Raw genomic sequence first — 18,812 nt, 5'->3', positions numbered from 1 at the left:
GAGAATAATAACAATGAAACTGACATTATTTTTATAGCCTCTTACTATGTGACTTTTACAAGTAGTAATTTATGGCTGAAAAGTCATGGTCTATATTTAAGTATTGCTGAACTTTTCTGCTATTAATCAAAAGACTTTTCTCACAGTATTGCCATTATAACTCATTTTACCTAATTGGTAAGTATATCAATATATTTGCTATTCTTAAAAATGCAAATATTGGCAGCATTTAAAGGAAGACATAATGCAATCCTTTTGCTATAGTTAGGAAATAGGGAGAATGTTATTGGTGTCTTTGTTTCTTTTCCTGCTAATCTAGGGTTAATCTTTATCAGATTTACCATGTTTAATTAAAGCGGCTCTTAATGAGGGCCAGTGCAGAGGTTAGCTTCAAATCCACTTTTTCCCAGGTTATTTAAGAATTAGCCTGATAAGTTTTAGTCCTGATTAAGACGGGGAAGCTTAGGGGCTAGAGTTAGGACTATCAGGAGAGTTTGTACAAGAAATAAAAGAATAGGAAACCTTTGGCTCACAGGATCATGCCTGTCTAGTTGATAGTATGGGATTCAAAAATTTACAACTGGGTGAATTCTAAGGATGTTTTACATATGTGATTGTTCAATTGTTCAATAACTCAAGTTGAAATGTGTTCAAGCTATAGGCTAAGGCATTGCCCTAAAGCAATGCCCTGAGGCACTTTCACCTCTGGAAAAAACAAGCGTCTTTCTGCTGGCCATCATTGGAAACCCAGGAAAGTGAAAAATAGATCTATTTTTTACAAAATGTGTAAGGAGATAAAGGTAAATGAGTCAACCGGCCATTTCTGTCAGTTCTGGATCTCATTTTTAAAGCTGAGTGATTCAGCTGTGAGGCCATGTGAGTCAGAAGAACCAAGAACTGCAATTTCTTTGCAACTCTGGATCAATTAAACATAGTCTCTCCAGAGTGCACCCTGGTAATACTGACTGCTGCAGTGGCTCTAAGGGGTGAAGCTTACAAGGACCCAGTGCAACTCAGGGCAGAGAGAGGGATTGTATAAGTCCTGAGCAAGCGCATTACAATTGACCAGGCTAGAAAAAGAACGGTGAAGATTTCATTAACCTGAAAAGACAGGAGGAAAAGGCCTAAGATTTAAGCCTGACCTGAAGTCTGCTGATACCCTTCAAAACATTTAAAACTCTGAATAGGATTAAAGTATAGGCATAAGGGATTAACAAAATGTCTTCAAGGTTTTGGTTTCTTTAAAAGAACATTAGTTTTGTTGGTGTTAATATTATCTGGATGACCTTAAATTACTTTATGCTATTTGTCACCTCTCTGTAGATTAGCTAAACTTATTTCACAGGTGGAATGGAGCAAAACTGGGGTCAGTTTTGTTATAGATAAAACGTATTATCCTTGGTTCTCAAAAAGTCCACCACCCTTAGAAATCCCTGAAGAAGATGAAGATGACTTGATTATGAAAAAGTTCTACGTCTCTCTTGGCCAGGTAAAATAAATGGAGTGCTGTAAGTAAGGGTATCCTGTGGAGAATAAAGTAGAAGGAGGAGGCTTTTTTCTCTGGCTCAAGTCAATGTGTTACTCATCAGGGTGACAACTAGAAGAAATTATAGTCTCCCATATGAAAATCTGCTTGTATATGTTCAAATACAGTGGTTGAATCTGTATCTCATGTCTTATTAAACTGCCCACTTACGTTCACATTGGTGATCAGAATTTATAACCCCAGTGATTAGGAATTTTAATTTCCCTCATAATGAGATCACTTTTGTTTTTTGAGTGGCCAATGTTCAGATCAGCGTTTCTCAACCTCAGCAACTTTAAGATATGTAGACTTCAACTTCACCAGTTGATGCCCCTTGTTTATTTTATTCTTTTAACCACTCCGAGAAATTAGTTAAGATGAGAGAGAATGACTGGTCCATCCTTACCTGGGGATTTCATAGCTGAATAGAATTTTGAATGTAGATCCCCTCAATCTAGCACACTACTTCTAAGGTAGAGAACTGAGAGAAGCTACATGTGTTCTGCAGCCTGCCTTCCTCAACTCCACATGACAAACTTCGCAAAAAGTTTTAAGTTAAATTCTTATGCCAGGAGGGTATTATAGGGGAGGCAGCTAGGGAGACAAAGGACAACCTTCTTGTCAGGCCCAGCCCAAGAACAGTGAAGAATCAGTCCATTCAAACTTTGGATTTTTGCACTGGGACATCTCAGATATGTAGACTGTTTATACAAATTTCAAAGGAATTAAAATTTCTCCTTTCAAATCTGCCACTCCTACATGAGAACTGTGAGCAAAGGCTTAGTTTATCAATAACTTAAACCACTAAATGTTTTATTTAATAGGCTACTGTTACTCAGACACAGGATTGGTTTACTCTAGCCAAGCGAAGTCAGAACATGATCACTACCGATTCTATTACTAGTCCTGTGACATCTTCTCATGTTCGTTTTTCTATGGATCCTTCAAAGTCAACTTCTACACATGAAGGTAATGTTAACCATTGGAAATTATATGTGAGGGTGGCAAATGTGGATGGATGAACAGTTGGGCAGCCTTACAAACCAAACCAAACCAATCAATCTGTCAATGTTCATTTTCCAACTTGTTGTATTTAATCCTTTTAATAAAAACTTAATTTTTCTTTTGGGTCCTTCAATCTATTCTCCTTCTCCAAAAGCTTCGAATTGTGTTAGGCATCTTTAATGAACTTTCAGGGACAAGTGAGATAAATGCTGCTTAATCACTACTACTACTTCTTCCCTGGAGCCTTAAGGTTACATAATGGGGCACCTTAATATGGGCTGAAGGCCATAATGTGGTAATTGTTTATATACTGAATGATGCAGTAGTAGTATATCTTATTTGAGAAATCTCCATGGAAAATTGCCATTAGGGATAGGATGAGGACAGGGTGAAATGAGATTGTGGGTTGCATCAGGGAAGCGTGGTTGTGGCGCCAGGTTTTTCTGTTGTTTTAGTTTTATCATTGTTTGTTTTATGAGTGTATATATTATTTTACTGGCTGTAAGCCACCCAGAGTTGGTTTTAAGATGGGTGGCTATACAAATGTTTTAAATAAATACATAAATAAATAAAATTAGCAGTTTTATAAATGTGTAAACATAAAGTCTTTTTCGAGATGAGCTCATGCTGATGACTTGATCTTTATGGTCACTTTCATGTAGTTTTCGGGGCAGCAGCCTGGACGTGCTTTGTAAAATACATTTTATGGCAGCAACGGTCTGTAGGATCTGATTCCCCATCTCTAGTTAGGGTTGCTTTGGTATGCCCTGAAACTGGGGAGCCTGCCAAGGTGACACTATTTTGGTTGTTCTTCCTTCACCCATTGCAGAAGATGTGGGGCAGCCAAGATCTGAGAATATCTTTAGCTGGAGTGCTTGTTGCCTTAAAAATTCCCTAGGGGGAAGATATGGGGTAGCAAAGATCATGTAAAACTTCCACCACAGTCACGCCTGCATTGGAGGCTTTGTTTCAGCTATCCTGCTTTTTTTCGAACACAAGATGGCACAGGACAGTTTTGTAGGGCGAGGCAGAAAGAACAGACTTTGCACGTCACCCTGCATTGAAAAGCTGAGGAGGTAACACTCTTTGTTTTTCTTGAACAAAAGCACTCTATGAAGGGCAAAACAATGACTATTTTTCCTCAATACACCTTGTTGCTTTTTTCTCTGCATTGGACAAACATGGAGAATAATCTCCTTGTGGAGTCCTTGGTGCTCTCTGAGCCATGTTTTCTTCCAGACGTTTCATTGCCAGACTAGGCAACATCTTCAGTGCAAAGAGGGAGTGGGCCTGCTCTCAGTTTATATACAGTGGCTTGCCCTGCTTGTGTTGGTGGGGGTGTTGTTCTCTCATTGGGAGTTCTTTGAGTGGGCTGTGTTTGCTGCTTGGTTGATTGACTGAGTTAATAGTTCCTTGATTAGGGTGTATTGTGCTGTTTGATGGTTCATCTGGTGTTAATCCTAGTGTTAATCTTTGCATATCTGGGTGTTGATTGCTGGTGAGGAGGTGTCCTGGTCTTTTGGCTTTTCTATTGCCTCTTCTGAATGGTTTATCTCTGTGTTTGTTGATGGCTGCTTTGTCTGAGTGCCAGGCTTCCAGGAATTCTCTGGCGTTTTTGGATTTGGCTTGGTTTAGGATGCTCACAGTTTCCCAGTTGAAAGTGTGGTTGAGTCTGTCCATGTGTTGTGAAATTGAGTTCTTGTTGTGTCTTCTGACTGCCAGTTGGTGTTCATGGATGTGCTCTGCTAATCTTCTGCCTGTCTGTCCTATATAGTGGCTGCTACAGTCCTTACACTGTATGTTGTAGATGACTCCTGTTTTTCCTTCTTGGGCTACTGGGTCTTTTGGGTTACTTAGGATGTTTTGAAGAGTTTTAGTTGGTTTATGTGCTACGATAATGCCATGTGGTTGTAACAGTCTGTTGGTAGTTTCTGATGTATGGCAGTGTTACACTAGCAGTCAGAAGACACAATGAGAACTCCTTAATATCATAACACATGGACAGGATTAACACCAGATGAACAACCAAACAGCACAATACACCCTAATCAAGGAACTATTAACTCAGTCAATCAACCAAGCAGCAAACAACAGCCCAATCAAGGAACTCCCAAGGAGAGAACCACACCTCCACCAACACAAGCAGGGCAAGCAACGGTATATAAACAGAGAGCTGTTGGCAGATTGTTAGGAAAGCCTTTGGCCCAGGAGAGATCAGAAAAGTCACACACCAGGGATTTCTATAAAAATAATTTTATTTACAGAAAGCAAACATATTTACAGGCTCTCAGTGAGAGCTGCTTAACTCTCTACATGCCTACACAGAAGGGAAACTGAAACTAAAACAAGTCCAGGCAAGTTCTTCTCCCCATGTGCAAAAATTAACATCCAAAAAGAGGACAATTAAATTCAACCTCTTCACCCGGCCAAAATGATTAGTTACCATAGTAACCTTAATCTGTAGTAGAAAACATATTAACAAGAGCAAGCTCACTCCCCCTTCGAACTAAAGATGTTGCCTAGTCTGGCAATGAAATGTCTGCAAGAAAACAACAAAGGTCAGAGAGCACAAGAACTCCACATTTCAACCCTGAGCTACAAATATTCACTTCAATTAATAATCTCCTTGTTTGTGTGATGCCAAGAAATGATATTTGGTGGCACTGCTTAATGGAGGAGCTGATGTTACTCTATTAAGCCCTGCCCACTAGTATCATCCAACCTATCAGATGAACTAGGGACCACATATAGTTGCTGACCTGAATGCAGTTCTTCATATCTGACTCAGGGCTTAACACTGAGACTAGACTAACCACTCAAGCCCTATAGGGCTTTATAGGTAGTATAATTTTTTTTAAACCCAGGTGACAAGAAGATAGAAGAGAGGGAACCAGGAGGAGGACTGGGTGTTCTGTTGATGGGACTCGTTTGCCTGCTTGCTGTGAAGAAGAAAATTACTTTAATATGTAGGCTTCTGAAAAATGACATACTGTAGGTGTATCAAAGCAAAAATTGGTGGTTCTTCAGAATGACTCTTTTCCAACTTTTGCAACCCAGCAATAAAGCCCAAAATGGTCTTCCCCAACTGTAATTTCAGTTGTGTTTTTTGGTCTGTAGGGGAGGGTTTCCCATCCATTGAAAGTAAAGTCTGGCATCTGAGATGTTTTGAAAAAGTTGCCAGCAACAAATAAAGCTGTTTAAGAACTGACAACATATGGTCACTTTGGACAATATATGTTCTGATCAATGATGATATTTTGGATTAATAGGAGTTACGTAGAACTAAGGCTCTCCACTGCATTCTCAGTGTGTGCATTTTCAAAATAACAATATGGTTGTTTATGTCTTTAAAAGACTGAGTGGACCTAGCAAGGTGAACAGGTTTAGTTTTGAGGATAGCTTTGTAATGCGTGTATGTGTCTTGTTGATACCTTTTTTTCCAGGCTTTTTTTGTCTTGGTAACAGACATATTTCCTTCTCCCACCCAGCTACTGTCCTCTTCCTTCCAATTCTATCTTAACAATGTTATCCTGTGCATTTATCTTCAGATATGAAGAGTCAAGAACTATGTAGGGCTTCTTCATCCATTGTTAATGCAGGTATTTACAGCGGTCATTTAGGTAAGTGGCATTGGCGGGCAAGTTCCATTTATAACAGGAATGCGCAAAATTTGAGGAGTCAAGGCAAAACTTAGTCTTGCAAACTTCCAAAGGCTTGTCACTGAGAAGGCAGAGCCAACTGATTTTGCCCTATTTTGGTATTAATTAGACTTAAAAACTGGGAATGGGAAAAAGAGGCTTTTAGAGGCAATTTGTCAGCCTTAAATCCTCTCCCATGGACCATCTGAAATCACAAAGGGTGGGGGGTTTGGGTTGTGTTGGTGGGTTGCAAGAAGAATGGTTTGTTTCCCATAGGATTATTGTTCCCATTCTTAGATAGCAGAAAAATACCAAAATGGACTAAAATTGTGCTGAAAACAGTCATTTTGGGATTTGGGGAGGTTGAGGTTGGAACTGGGAACAGGAGATTTCTAGGAGAAAAAATATCACTCCCATTCTCAGTCACTGTTTTGAATTAAAAAGTTAAGAAATAATGCCACCAAAATTTGTCTGTTTTGGTGGTGTGATTTGGGGTGCTGGGCAGCTGCATGAAACCTGCAGACCACAGGCTGGCTTCCTTATTATAGGTTGTATAAATGCATGGCACAGAAACTCTGCATTTTATTGTATTTGCTCTAGAAATTTAGGGAAGTGGTATTCTTGCATTTACTTACATGATAGCCGAGGGTGTACATATTAATGCCCTGGCTTTCACTGTACAGTATCATTTGATTAATCCCTAAGGCACCATATCACAGGAGAAGTCCTTCTATTGGGCTTTTTCAGTAGCAGTCATCCTATTAATGTGACGGGAGAATCTTGCAGCTCTAATATAAGCACAGAATTGAATAATGAAGTGCAGAGAGGTTTAAGACGGGGTTTTTTACAAGATTATTTCCCTTGAGAAGATACAATGTTGCAGATTTAAGGCATTTATGAGTATTTATGTATATGGATAATGTGTTTTTTTTGGTAAATATACAAGAGGAGCAGAAGATAAATAAGCTGGCACTTTGTATCCACACAGAAGCACTGGCTTCAAATCAACATATTATGTCACATGTGCTTTGGGTGTTTTGGAACATACATGGGACAAAACAGTACTTTTTCTCTGTGCACAATGAAATGGGACTGTTTTGTTCCAGGCAAAATTGGTTTGTCAGGGGAAGTGATGAAAAACCCAAGGATATTAGCAGAGGAGGGGATACAAAGGAGGGCGGATATTGGGGTGGCTGGCTGGCTGGTGGCATATGCCAGGCTGTGACATCAACAACAGCCGAGAGGTGGGTGGGTGGGTGGGTGGGAAGTTGCTGGAAAGACTGGGTGGGCAGGAAGGCCGGCAGAATATTATGTTGTGGTGGGACTTGCTTGGGGAATAGTGGAAACAACACACACTTGCCCACGGAACCCATCCAGACTTGGTTTTGTCTAAATACCATAACAATAAAAGTTGTCCAGGTTTTGACTTTGCTGAACTGTGCCTGGCCTGAAACTGTTTGGCAGAAACTCTGGAATGTAATGGTTTCTTCATCCCCCCCCCTTCCTATTTTTTTGCATACTCCTAGACATTCTTTTCTTTCACATTTAGACTGAAAAATAAATCCAGACAGATGTGACGGGAGACATGGTGACTTGGTGCATTTCCTAGCTAACACTGGAGAGTAATATTAATTCAGCTATCCATAGTTAGGTTCTGACTTATAGAAAGCTTGAAGAAAGAAGCCATTTTTATATAACAATAGCATGTTTATGTTAGTATGCTGGTGGTGTTTGGAGGACTGATCTCTGGTTTTAATGCAGGATTTGAATCCAGGCTTAAGAAGAAGCAGAGCTTAACTGTTATCCCACTTGTTCAGAAGATAGACGCCAGAAGAAGCATAGATCAGGGCAATTCTGTGTCACTTCCTGATACTCCTTCATGCACATTATTCAGAGCATACTTAGGACAAAACTGGGATCTTACTCCTCAGAAGGGAAAGAGTGAAGACTTCATCCAATATCAAGAATTGGCATCTTTTCAAACTATTGAGGAGTTTTCTTTAGCCTATGTTCACTATATACTAAGAAACTCTGTTGCAGTAATCACTGGCCAGCTGCCTGAAGCCAGCCCTTTTGACATCAATTTCAGTAGAACCCCTAGAGTGTTTATATATGAGTTAGCAAGCAGTGGACAGTTCATGGAGCCATTGTTAGACAAACCTTCTCTGCTTGGGGCTGATGGAATGGATGTGAAGAGTGAAATTTCTGCAAAATCAGAAAAAGATAACAGGGAAACCAGAGCTGCTTGGTGTGTTAGCCACCAGACATATGATATTGGTAACAGACATGAATTTGAAAGATTTAAGAAATTCATCAGAGGAACTTTAGGAGAAAGGTACTGGTGGCTTTGGATGGATATTGAACGACTGAAGGTCCTGAAGAGTTTTCAAAGGCAAAAAAGGTATTTCCAGATTTTAATATTTATTTATTTATAAATTTATTCACCGCCCATCTCTCCCTAACGGGGGGACTCTGGGCGGCTTACAATAAAACAAGATTAAAATATAAAACCATTACAATTAAAAATACAATAAAAATATAAATATAATAACATCTACATGGTGAAGAGATCTTAATCAGACCTTCCGTGTGGTAGGTCCCTCCCGATCACTTCATGGCACTAGCCATCCTCAGGTGTAATTATTCGCCCTCCCATTCCAAGCCTGCCTACAAAACCAGGTCTTTAATCTTTTGTGGAAGTCCAGGAGCGAGGGGGCTTATCTCACCTCTGTGGAAAGGATGTTCCAAAGGACGGGAGCTACAGCAGAGAAGGCATGCTTCCGAGACCCTGCTAGATGGAATTCTTTTATAGCTGGGGCCCATAACATGCCCTCCCTGCATGACCGGATGGGGCGGGTCGATGTAATAGGGATGAGACGGTCCCTCAGATATCCTGGTCCCATGCCATGTAGGGCTTTAAAGGCGATAACAAACACCTTGAATTGGACCTGGAAGCAAACGGAGCCCGTGGAGCTCACGCAACAAAGGTGTTATGTGTGCAAATCTTGGAGCACCCAAGATTGTCCGTGCGGCCACATTCTGGACCAGCTGTAGTCTCCGGATATTTTTCAAGGGTAGTCCCATGTAGAGCGCATTACAGTAATCTATATGGGAGATAACCAGGGCATGAGTGACTGTTCAGAGGGCCTCTCGGTCCAGGAAAGGGCGTAACTGAAATGTGGAGTCCTTGGTGCTCTCTGACCTTTGTTGTTTTCTTGCAGATGTTTCATTGCCAGACTAGGCAGCATCTTCAGTGTGAACAGGAAGAGGGCCTTGCTCTCTGTTTATATACAGTGGCTTGCATGTTGTTTACCCTTGCATGTTTATCCTTTTCATAATGTGTTATCCTTTTCATAGCTTCTGTTGGTTGGGTTATAGTGGGTTGAGTGGTCAGGCACTTATTGATAAAGTTGGAGGGGAATCCATTTTGCTGGAAGATGCTGTATAGGTGATCTGTTTCCTTTTTCTGGTGTTCTGGGTTGCTGCAGTGCGTTAGTGCTTGTCTGAATAATATTCTTACGCAGCTCCTCTTGTGGGAGGTTGGGTTGTTGCTTAGGTAATGGAGAACTTGGTTAGTGTGGGTTGATTTCTGGTAGACTTGTGTTTCTAACTTGCCATCATGAAAAGGATATTATGAAAAGGATATGAAAAGGATAACACATTGTGAAAAGGATAACACTGCCATACATCAGAAACATCTCAGAAACCACCAACAGACTGTTACAACCACATGGCATCACTGTAGCACATAAACCAACTAAAACTCTTCAAAACATCCTAAGTAACCCAAAAGACCCAGTAGCCCAAGAAGAAAAAACAGGAGTCATCTACAACATACAGTGTAAGGACTGTAGCAGCCACTATGTAGGACAGACAGGCAGAAGATTAGCAGAGCGCATCCATGAACACCAACTGGCAGTCAGAAGACATGATGAAAACTCCTTAATCTCACAATACATGGACAGACTCAACCATACTTTCAACTGGAAAACTGAGCATCCTAAACCAAGCCAAATCCAAAAACGCCAGAGAATTCCTGGAAGCTTTGCACTCAGACAAAGCAGCCATCAACAGACACATAGAGGTAAACAACATTTACATACCATTCAGAAGAGGCAATAGAAAAGCCAAAAGACCAGGACACCTCCTCACCAGCAATCAACACCCAGATATGCAAAGATTAACACTAGGATTAACACCAGATTTCATCAAACAGCACAATACACCCTAATCAAGGAACTATTAACTCAGTCAATCAACCAAGCAGCAAACAACAGCCCAGTCAAGGAACTCCCAAGAAGAGAACAACACCTCCACCAGCACAAGCTGGACAAGCCATATAAACAGAGAGCAAGCCCACTCCCTCTTCACACTGAAGATGTTGCCTAGTCTGGCAATGAAATGTCTGCAAGAAAACAACAAAGGTCAGAGAGCACCAAGGACTCCACAGGACAGGATATTTTAGTAACTAAGGAGTAGCATAGCATTTCCCAAATTAGTGACCTTGAGATGTGTTGGACCAACTTTTGTCTTCTCATGCTGGATATAGTTGACGATAATTCTAACTCAGCTTTTTGGAAAACACCAGGATGGGAAGACTGTATTGTGATTAACTGCTCTAAAAGCTGAGTTTTATTTTATGAAGAAAGCTATCCAATCTTCTACTCTATGGAATTTCATTTAAATTATAAAACAGCTTTAGAACTGGGTAGATTTTTCTGAATTATTGCCTGGTGTGTATCTGTGCATATGTTAATATTTTCCTTTATTCAAGACAGCTTGATCGGATGAAAAAATTATACCTGGCAAGCAATGGAGATTATTACCTGACCTTTGAGGTTCTGTTCAAGCTCAACCTGGTGGATGGCGATCAATGGAATGTGTATAATTTAAAGCGCATTCAATCTGAAGTAGTGAAACCTTTGCTTCTTTACTGGTAAAAGGATGACATATTGGTACATTTAATTAAATTTGGTTTCTTTTTCAACATTGGAGCTGTTACGATTGGATGGAGTAGGGGTTGAAATTATACTCTGCAAACCATTTGCATTTGATTTCCTAAATGGACCACTTAATCTTAGCAGGACAGGATAATAATTTATTTATGATAAGATCAAGAATCTATTCATGGTGATAGAAGGAAAATGATTCAGGCAAAACCAATTAGAAGCAGGTATAATTTAATTAAACATTCCTAAAGACATTGTGTATATGATGACGCAAAAATCGTCATGACTGAAAGAGATGTGTCTGAACCTGATGACCTGTTCATAGCAGTATTGAGCTCTGGCTTCCCTTCTGAAAGTAGATCATATAATTGAATCACCTGCATGAATTCCATGTTTGGATCTCATAATGCGCTTATTTCTCTTTAATGAATGCATTTGCCCATTCAGCTAATGCAAATGCAATTACTCAATTGGGAACAGGATGAGTTGCCCAAGTGTATTTTTTGCACCTCTTTTGAGACAGTGACATTGGCTGCCCATCATTTTCCAAATCTAATTCAAGGTATCACTTTTGATATATAGAGTGCTCAGCCCAGTGAGGGCAGTCCTCTCTCAGAAATGTGGTATGAAAAAAATATGAAAAAGCAAAATAAATTAAAACAGATAAAATGCCAGAAATGTGATATTATATACAAGATAACTCCAAATAATTTGATCAAGTTACTTGAAATTCTTTTTCTTTCTGGTTGAAAAAAGACTAAATTCAAATGTTGACCCACTATACCTATCAACCATCCATAGGCGTAGCCATTTCTACACGTAATTCCTGATTATCTTATGAATGTCCCTGACTTAAATGGTCTGACTCCAACAGGGATATTTCTTCTTGTTTGAACACAGAGTCAAACAAGTTTGAAGAGTCCCCTGCTCTGCCCACCTTCTATTAAGGTTCTACTAGAAAACTATTTTAGGTAAAGTTTAAACTCTGGTATATTTTATTTTGTGAGTGTTAGAATGTTGGGTTTTCTTGGAAAAGCCTCTGTGTGCTTTAAATCTTCACAGAATAATTCTGTCAGTTCTGTTACGTGCCCTATTTTTCCTTTATTATTTAGCATGTTTTCTGATGAGCAGGTGAATTGTTGATGTTGACTTCATGTTAACTGAAATTTACTGTATATTGAAAAACAATCTTTGAGAATCTTTGAATCTTTAATTACCATAATAATTAAACAGGTTCAAGGATCACTCCTAAGCCAAACCTCAGGATAATGTCACCATCCTATTCTTAATGGATGCTTCCTATAAAATTTCCTGTTAGAACTTCTAATCTGAACTCTGAACACTGTTAGCAATGGTCAAAGCAGTAGCCTCACAAGAAAAAGAGGGGGAATAGTTTTACTTCATTAAGTTACAATTTCCCTTGTTCAGTCTTTTGATGATGTGTGTGTTTTTTTTTTTTTGAGCCCCAAAATACAAGATCCATCCATAACTACACTTTCTCTTCTCAGGGGTCCCCGATTTTGTGTAACTCATAAAGCTGCCATTCAGGCCACAGTTACCAAGCTAAAAATCTGGCACGCTCGGCAAGAGAAACCACGAATGGATGTGGATCCTTTCCCACAGATGGTGTCACTACTGCCACTGAGGGCGAAATCTTGCATGCCAAAAATTGCATCTCCGTATTGTCAGGTATTGCTTGCTATGTTATAGCTTGGTAAAGTAAGAGGGTCCATCTTACCAGTATAAGAAGCATTGAAGGAAAGACTGTAAGATTGAAAGGTTGGGCTTGTGAGTGAGGGTAGAGTCATAATCAGCATAAGTATCTTAGTCTGTTTAGCTATATAATGTATAGGAATACCATATCTAGACTGCAAAAACATGGGTGACCACTAGGTGGCAGCAGTTCACTTTCTGTACCTCTTTACCACCACCTTGTGGTTCTCCCAACTTTTACAGCTTAGATGCCTAATATAAAGGGTTTTGTTTTGCTTTGCTTTTTGCTCCAGCATCCTGTCTCTATTAGAGAGCAACAAGATGCTTCTAAAAAGACCTGCAGTAAACCTTAAAGGGTAGAGTCCTAGTCTGTGATTTCATCATTCTTAAAGTTGGGATTTAGAGACACATTGCTTCTGCAAATGGAAAAGCCACATCTCTGTCATGGCTATAGCTATGCACGTTTGCATGCATTTGTTGTTATACCTTCCCTTTCCTACAGGAACTCAAGGTGACATACATTGCACTCTCGTCTGTAATTTTGTTCCCAGAACAACAAACCTGTGGAATAGTCAGAGTTATGGTGATTGACCCCAATGGTACTCCATGAACTTTCACTGCTGAGATTATACTTGAACTTGGGCTTCTATTGTCTTAGTCCAACCTATACTTTTTAAAATATAAATTGATCTGATTTTTATTTTTTATTTTGGTATAATGCTAAAAATACTTTTTAAAATAAAATGTGAATAGTTATGAAGTATCTATCTGATGCAGGAGTTATCAAATGAAAATAGACATGGAGAAGCAGGAGTTATTTCTCAGATGCTTTCACTCCTTTCCATCATTTTTATTAGAGAGGAGAAACTGGATTATCCCCAACTTTTCCAAAAGGAAGTGTGATGGATATCTCAAGGTCTCCCAGGCTGTTATCTGCAGTCCTACCTCGATGTCAAACTGCTGTTCAGGAAGATCCTCATGACTTAATTAGCTTAGAAAATATTAGAAAAAGGTAAGCAATGAAATGCTCCTGTACAATGTATTATGCAACTCGCTAAGAGAAAGAGGGCACTCTTCTAGGAAGAGGCATACTTCATCCTTAGCCCAGGCCAAACAATGGCTTTGTTGGGGCAGCATGCTTTACAAGGTCATGGGGTGTGGGAGAGGTTGTCATGTGAACTTTCTAGCATCCCCAAATGACCTGCTAAACTAGTCCAGAGAAATTTAGATTTAGCTCCAAACAGACCTGCTGTTGTGTGAACAACTAACCAGCAAGTTAGCTGCTTGGAGTAGGTGGTCTTGCAGGTACCCAGGCACTGAGCCACACAGGGCTTTAACACCAGTACCTTAAATTGTTCTTGGAGACCAATTCGCAACTAGACCAGGGCCTGTAGAATCAGTGTAATATGTTCAGAGCACTGAGCCAGTGAGTAGGTGGGCCACTACATTCTGAGCCAGTTGTAGCTTCCAAATAGTCTTTAAGGACAGCCTTATGTAAAAACGCATTGCAGTAGTCCAAACAGGTGGTAATGCAGGTGTGAATTACTCTAGCCAGGTTCTCTTGTACCAGGTAAGGCTGCAATTGGTGCATCAGGAGAACTTGCTGTTCAAGCAGGAGCCATGAGTCCAGAAAGACTTCCAAATTGTGAATTTGCTCCTATACAAGTAATTGTCAGGCTCTGCCTGCTGCCCAGTAAAAACACAGACGCTAGTGTAGGCTTAGGTTCTGGTTTTATTTTATGCGGGCCCTTTAAGAAAGCTGAGAGTGAGTGGAGCGCGCCGGAACGGGATTTAAATAGCCCGTGCCGGTCAGCGCTCCACCCCTTCTTACTCTGGGTGCGCCCCGGAGCCCCGTCGGTTCCGTCGTCGGTAGGTGAGGGGTCGTGGAGCCCCTCCTGTGCTCCGGGTGTTTCCTTGATTGCTTCCCTGGCCGGTGATGGTTCATTGCCGGGCGATCAGGTTCGTAATCTCTTTGACAGCTCGGGCGCGCCTCGTGGTCTGGTCTGGTCAATTGCTTTCTTTGCAACATTGTATCTTTCTCTTTGACTAGAGTTGATACTTTGTTGCCAGCAGCTATTGCTGTCTTTTGTTACCTAGTTGCCTTTTCCCTTAATCCACCCGGGACCCATTTCCCTGCATTGTCATGCAAGCCGTTGCGATGTCACAAGCATCGCAACGGTGATCATGACAGTAATGCTTGCTCATTAAGCATTAACACTGGTTTAACAGAGAATCCTGATGTACAAACAGCAGCTCTGCTTACCTGGGTTTAACTTCAGCCTGTCTCTCTCATCTAGACCTTTTTATCCTCCAAGCACTGGGGTACAATGTTAATAGCACCTGCCCTACAATCCAAAGTTGGATATCATCAAGTACTGACGATACCGCACCCTAAACTGTAGATTGACTTCTTCCAGTAGTCATATAGATATTAAAGAGCAGGGAATGATGGTCCCTACATCTCCTTGCATAACAGGGGCCACTAGGTCAACATCTCCCTTACAACTGACCAAAACTGCCCACTGAGAGGGCAGAATCACTTCAAGAGTGCCTCCAATCCCCAGCTCCCTTTGACAGTCCAGTAAGATGCCATGGTCAATGGTGTTGAAGGCTGCTGAGACATCTAATGGCACCAAGAGAAGTGCACAACCCCCATCCAGGTCCCAACACAGATCATCCAGAGTGTAACCAGGATCAGCTCTGTCCAGAACCCAGGCCTGAACCCTTACTGGAAAGAGATCAAATAATCTGCTTTTTCTAGGTTGCTGCAAAGATGGTTCACCACCATTGTCTCAACAACCTTCCTCAGAAAGGAGAGGTTGAAAGTCAAATGATAGTAATCTAAGTCAGCTAGATCCAGAGATAGCCTCTTCAGAAGGGGGCATACTCAGCCTCTGTGAAGACTGCTAGTAACTCCCTCTTCCACAGAAAGGTATTCACCATATCCTGGATCCTAGCAATTACCTCTCCACTTGCTCCCCACAACAGACAGAACATGCAGGGGTCCAAAGAACAAGTAGCAGAGTTCATCTAGACAGCACCTTTGTCATGTTCCCCGTTGCAAGGCATAAGTGCATCACAACGGGGAACATGCACATCAGGAAAGAGGAAGGGATAACCATTATCCTTTAAACACACACATCATCCCTTAAGCACCCAAACCCATAAATAAATCTACAGGACAATAGAAACGCACCTCGGACAGGATCTGGAAACCATTAACAGATCGGGGGAACTCACACCCATTACCCCGGGGGACGCACCTGCACCAGACGAAGGCAAGGAGACAAAGGGGAACGTTGGAGATCGCCCGAATCACCCATTGTCGGACCCATAGCAACGGTAATCACCCATCCAGACCTGGCTTGGGGGACAATAGGGGGTGGAGGAGAACAAGGTCTGCCACCGGGGTATAAACGGGAGACCCTGATACCACACCCGCATTCCCGTCTTTTTCTCCGCATGCATTCTGCTTCAATAAACCCGGAAATCCTTAAACCCTTTAAGTGAGTCCGTGTCTTATTCGGAGTAAGGCTGCCCTGACAACCTTATCCTCAGAGTTTGCAGGCCAAAAGAAAACCCAGATAATATGGCAAGATGGTACCCTAATCACTACCAAAGACTGTGCTGAAGTGGTGTCAACACTTTGGTGAATCTGAGTGATTTTATTGGCAAAATGCTGTGCAGTTTGGTCACAGTGGCCACATGGGAGGCCTCTATACAGACCCCTCCCCAATAGGGAGTGGTCACCTTAAACAAGACCACTGGATAACAGCCCACCAGTGCAATAAGGGAGAGAAGTAGGCATGTATCACCTCCCTCAGCCATGATGTAGGCCTGGACATGAACAAGTACTCATGTTTGGTCAAGCTTGCTTCTTACTTGCTTCTACCAGCACTCCAAGTGTCATTTCTGGTGCTTCATTTCCCAGAGGACTCAAAGGCACCAACTGGAAAGAGGCCACTTGGGAGTAATAATGTCCAGTGCCTGGTTTGCTTCCTGTTGTCACTTGCTCACCAGGCACTGAACAGAACTGCCCACCAGAGAGGTGACAAATTCCCCAAGCACCCTTTGGAAGCCAACTGGACCCATCCAAATGGGTCTCTCCACCCCATGTTGGTCACAGGTGGCTATCAATCACAACTGGGTCATGGCATTACCTGACCATAGTAATGGGGCGATGGGAACTCCCGAGCTTTGCCAGAGCCAGCCCCAGGGCACAGAGGCTGAAGTTCCCCAACACCAAAAGGTGCAGAGTCTCTGCCACCAGCCTGGGAATCACCTCCAGGAGCCTGGGTGGCAGGATCCTGCTGCACATTAGGGTGGTTGTTGCACCGAGAGGCGATTCATTTACAGCCCAGCCTGACATATAGGCATTCACATCCCGCTATCTCAAGAGCAGGATCCTTCATGATCAGAGCCAATCCCCTCTCCCTTACTTTGGCATCAACACTGCTGAAGCACATGAAACCCAGCCATGGAATTTCCTCAAAAGGGAACTTGGTCATGTTTACCTAGTCAGGTTTCAGTAATTCATGCTGGATCTGCTGTGTCATCCAACACCAAATCATGGACGGAAGTGATCTTTTTTCAGACTTGACTTGAACAAACTGGTCCCTGCCATCAGAATGTGAACGTTTATTAAGATTTACTGTTAAGCAAATGACTTTAAAATGAACTCAAAACAGTTGTCTGATTTTAAGTTTTCAAATCACAATGATCTAAATGGCAAGAATAACCCACTTCTCAGCAGTCACAATGCATTGTGTGCATATAATATTTATTTGCAATTTTTTTTTAAATGGAAATAATAGATAGCCTTGAACTCATAACACCTTCCTACAATTGAATAAGTCACCCAGCTAATACTAATACTCAGCTGGTACATTATTATTTCCTTAGTACTCTGATCTTGCAAAAAGCCATACATATGCAAATATTGGACTTATTTTCTATCCATTAAAAGTGGAAGTTTCTTCATTCATGAGGTAGAACCACTGTAGTGTCTCATCACAAAAGATGATGCCTACAAAGGGTCTGAAAGATAAAGGAACTCGATCTCTCCATGTATTTTCTTATTATCTTGGAGCAGTTAAAAGTGATGGTACTGACTATTTAGGTACAGAATCAACAACAGTGACCATGATTTAATTTCTCTGATTACCCTCAAGGTCCTCCTGTGCCTTTGTTTTTCATTCTGTAGGCCAGCAACAGTGTGCAGCAATGTGTCTCATATAGCATTTAGTGATAGACTGGATTACCTGAAACCACAACTAGATCGAAAATACACCTATGCAGAAATGATCCCTGTGAGTACCATGAACTGGGGCATTGAGTATCTTCTCTGTGGGGAAATGGAGTTTCTTTTTATTTGGGCTTCTATGTCTAAATAAGAACCGCTTTTGGCGGCAGAGAACTGACTTTAATCATGCTTCTTGCATGAGGCTATTGTATGAACTTCTATAGGCTAGAGTTTTAAAAAGGCATATGAAAATTGGTATGTTCCTATGTTTGGGGCAGCAGCAAATGAAAAATGCAAAATTTATAGAAGCTATGCAGGTGCGCCTTTTTTTCTTGTGGGTTCAAATTCCATTAAAGAGTTAAATTCAGAACATCTAGTATGGAGGATACCTACACCTGAAGAGTCACAATAAGGATGAAATTGGTTATGTAGTGCCTCCTACTGGTCAGCAGCTAATATAACATCTAAATGCAAAATTTCAATGCTGAAATGATCTTGTGATGGAGCATATTCATAGGTATTAATTCATCCTTTCCTAGTCATCTTTCTGTCAGTTCATCCATGTTTGCCTCTAAAGACCAAAGAATTTCTTACTTCTTGCCTTCAAATTGAATTCTGCTATCTAAAATTTGGTACCATGACTCGGATTGAGTCATGCTACATAAGTTACCATTTAGCAGCAGTGTTAAAGATACCTGTGTTCATGCAAAATAAAAGTGATGTTTCAGACTAGAATCTCT

The 18,812-nt window shown here is 41.1% G+C and overlaps 1 protein-coding gene across 1 annotated transcript in view; it reads left to right on the top strand.

Moving 5' to 3' along the window:
* Positions 1–18,812, top strand: part of RGS22 (regulator of G protein signaling 22) — a 97,011-nt gene that overhangs the window by 14,690 nt on the left and 63,509 nt on the right. Inside the window, exons 6-13 of the mRNA XM_063299551.1 lie at positions 1,324–1,489; positions 2,350–2,494; positions 6,079–6,150; positions 7,930–8,569; positions 10,943–11,104; positions 12,626–12,806; positions 13,688–13,842; positions 18,034–18,139. Coding sequence (XP_063155621.1) covers positions 1,324–1,489; positions 2,350–2,494; positions 6,079–6,150; positions 7,930–8,569; positions 10,943–11,104; positions 12,626–12,806; positions 13,688–13,842; positions 18,034–18,139 — 1,627 coding nt within the window. The remainder of the gene's footprint in view (positions 1–1,323; positions 1,490–2,349; positions 2,495–6,078; positions 6,151–7,929; positions 8,570–10,942; positions 11,105–12,625; positions 12,807–13,687; positions 13,843–18,033; positions 18,140–18,812) is intronic.

The sequence above is a fragment of the Candoia aspera genome, chromosome 3, assembly GCF_035149785.1.
Source record: "Candoia aspera isolate rCanAsp1 chromosome 3, rCanAsp1.hap2, whole genome shotgun sequence".
Classification (NCBI taxonomy): Eukaryota; Metazoa; Chordata; class Lepidosauria; order Squamata; family Boidae; genus Candoia; species Candoia aspera.
The sequence above is the reverse complement of the archived record's forward strand: the minus strand, read 5'-3'. Positions and strand labels throughout refer to the sequence as shown.